Source organism: Sitophilus oryzae, unplaced genomic scaffold (genome assembly GCF_002938485.1).
Source record: "Sitophilus oryzae breed Bouriz unplaced genomic scaffold, Soryzae_2.0 scaffold_425_pilon_pilon, whole genome shotgun sequence".
Lineage (NCBI taxonomy): Eukaryota > Metazoa > Arthropoda > Insecta > Coleoptera > Curculionidae > Sitophilus > Sitophilus oryzae.
The window spans coordinates 312,632-315,439 of NW_022147002.1; the positions used below are offsets into that span (position 1 = coordinate 312,632).

At 37.0% G+C, this 2,808-nt stretch overlaps 1 protein-coding gene across 1 annotated transcript; it reads right to left on the reverse strand.

The window, feature by feature from the left end:
* Positions 1-1,546: 1,546 nt before the first annotated feature.
* LOC115885834 (uncharacterized protein K02A2.6-like) lies at positions 1,547-2,494 on the reverse strand. Its single transcript, XM_030904860.1, has one exon. The coding sequence runs from the start codon at positions 2,492-2,494 to the stop codon at positions 1,547-1,549; it is 948 nt and encodes a 315-aa protein (XP_030760720.1).
* Between the last annotated feature and the right edge of the window lie 314 nt (positions 2,495-2,808).

Sequence of the window (2,808 nt, forward strand, 5' to 3'; positions counted from 1 at the left end):
ACATCTTCTAAAATTATAATTATGTACCTTTAAAAAAAATCGTTATAGCCGAAATAGCCCCAATTTTGGAAAACCGGTGACTATGTTCGCTACCGTAGTTGAAATCATCTAAAAAGTTTTTTAGCTGGAATAATAAATTATAATACAAGTTATACCTTCTGAGCATATCTAAATATTTACTTTTTTATTTTTATTTTTAGAATTTTCACACAATTAGTATACTCGCTATTAAAACCCGTGTATTTGTATATAGGTACTAGTTGTTTAGGATATTCTCCTATGCTGGCAGCACCGACAGAGAATGCACCAAGCCTATAAGATATTTATCTGCAGTATTTTCTATTAATAAATAATGGTAATTAACCTACTATAATATAATTCTACGTTCTTAAAAATTTGCATAAACAACAAAACTCACCAAAATAAATCAAAACATTTAACCTGGAATTAATATATTACCTATTAATATATTATATCTTAGAGAAGCTATTTCCCATTTTCTCACCGAGAATTGATAAAAAATGTGACAACTGGCCGCAATTTGCTCCTCACTACTCATTATTTTACGAGACGTCTAGCTGGAAGTTCCAGGTAAAATTTATTGAGACAGCTAAATTGCTGAGGTAGCAAAAGTCTTCGCTCTTTATTGCACTCTAAATTAAATTTAACAGGACGACTAGTCTTCAGCGACGTCTTCTGCACATTTAATGTTAATGTTTTTGCTGAGCCGGAGTCGATATCTCGTAACATTCTTAATGTTTTATTTTCTGAAACAAGCTGATGCCGGTCTTTAAGATGTAATTATAATATTGTAGAGGTAGGTTGTAAAAGATAATGTTGATATTACAAGATAAAGTTTGTATTGCATTTTTAAACAAGCTGAATGGCTCATAATAAGGAAATTATTATGATGTACAGTGATAAATTAATTTAATTTGTATAGAATAGTTGAAAAACGTTGTGGTGTATTGGATTTGCAAATAACCTAAAAATAACTATGAATGAATATACTTAAACATGTTAGTTTTAGTTTAAATTAGAATATAAAACCTACCACGTTGCACAGTGCTTCGAACATATGGCTCTAGAGGACAAAAATGCAAAACTTCTCTTTTATTGTAGGCAATTTATTCAAACTAGGTTTATTAGACACAAATGATGAGTACTCTCATTGTACTAAATGATGATGTTCTTAGTCCCACGTTTATGAAAAAAAAATCTTATAAATAATAAAAATGTTGGAGCTGTGTTCCATCTAAGGAAATAATAATTTATAGTATGAAAACGGTGTAAGTAATATATAAATCCCTGTGATAAAAGAGAATTGAAATAACATTAGAATATGATTCCTACAATATAAGCCTTGTGCTATCCGTAAGTATAGTAACACACAACGAGTCCAAAGTAACACAGGTATATTCACAAACAGTAATTAACAATAACTAGTATAATAACAGTAACAAGATCAATAATTAATAACAATCGTAAAATAGCGAACTATATCTGCCGCGATTCGCCCAGAGTGAGTCAACGTTGTTATTGTTTTTCACATCACCGGCTCGGCGTTGTTGCCGGTTCCCCCGGCGGGTTGCCACATTCCGTCCTTTCTTTTCAGCCTCATGGTTATCCTCCCCGGCGGGTCAAGCTCCCTGGAATCGGATGGGACTGGAGTGGCTACTGACGTGGATGCTGTGGGTACAGACGCTTCTTGGGATGGGACTGTTTCTTGGTTACCTGCGGGGACCATCTCTGTAGGATTTGGAGCGACAATTTTCTTGACATGGGCGACATGCCTACGAATTGTTTTTCCATCACCGAAGAGTATCAATTCGTTTCCGTTCCTCTCAATGACGTCGTATTCAACTGAGTTAAACCTTGATGTTAACTTGTGGGGCCGTATTATGTTTTGAATGACCACTTTGTCTCCCGTCCGAATGTAATCTTGTTTCGCACCTCTGCTTTCATCTTCCCTTCTCTTCCCTTTTTTCCTTATTCGCCAAATCTGCATCTTGTGCTTCCTCATCGATGTATTCCCCATGATGTCAACAATCGATGGAATCTTATCACGGATTCTTCTTTGAAACAGAAGTTCTGATGGCGATTTGTCAGTTGTTCCGTGTGGTGTCACGTTATACATCATGATGAATTTCTGAATTTCCGCTTTGTAGTCTTGCTTATTGTTATGGCATATCTGGAGTCTTTTCAGGATCGACCTATTCATATTTTCAACCTCCCCGTTGGCTTGGGGCCAATATGGTGGAGTGTGTATTAGCTTTATGTTGTTCTGATCACAGTAGTCCTTGAATTCCTGGCTGACAAATTGCCTACCGTTATCGGCTCTTATGGACTTAGGTATTCCAAAACGGGAAAATAATTTATCAAGGCACCTTATTATGATAGCTGATGTCGTGCTTTTTAAGAATTGTATGTCCTGGTATCGTGAATAGTAATCAATAACTACTAATATCTGGTCCTGATTAGGCAAGGGCCCCATTAAATCGATAGCGAGACACTGCCAAGGCCCATCGGGAGAAAACGATGTCGCTCCATTGCTGGTGGTTTATTAGGTTGGCCCACTAATAAGCAGTCTCTGCATTGCCTTACAAAGTCCTCCACGTTTTTTGTCGATACCTGGCCACCACACTTTGGATCTCAACCGCCTTTTCATCACACTGGCGCCTGGGTGCCCTTCATGAGCTAACTCCAACACTCTCTGTCGCAGTGATGTCGGTATTACAATTCGACTAGTCCGAAGTAGGATCGGTCCCACAGTCGTTCAAAACGGAATGCAAAATAGGTTTTATCTTT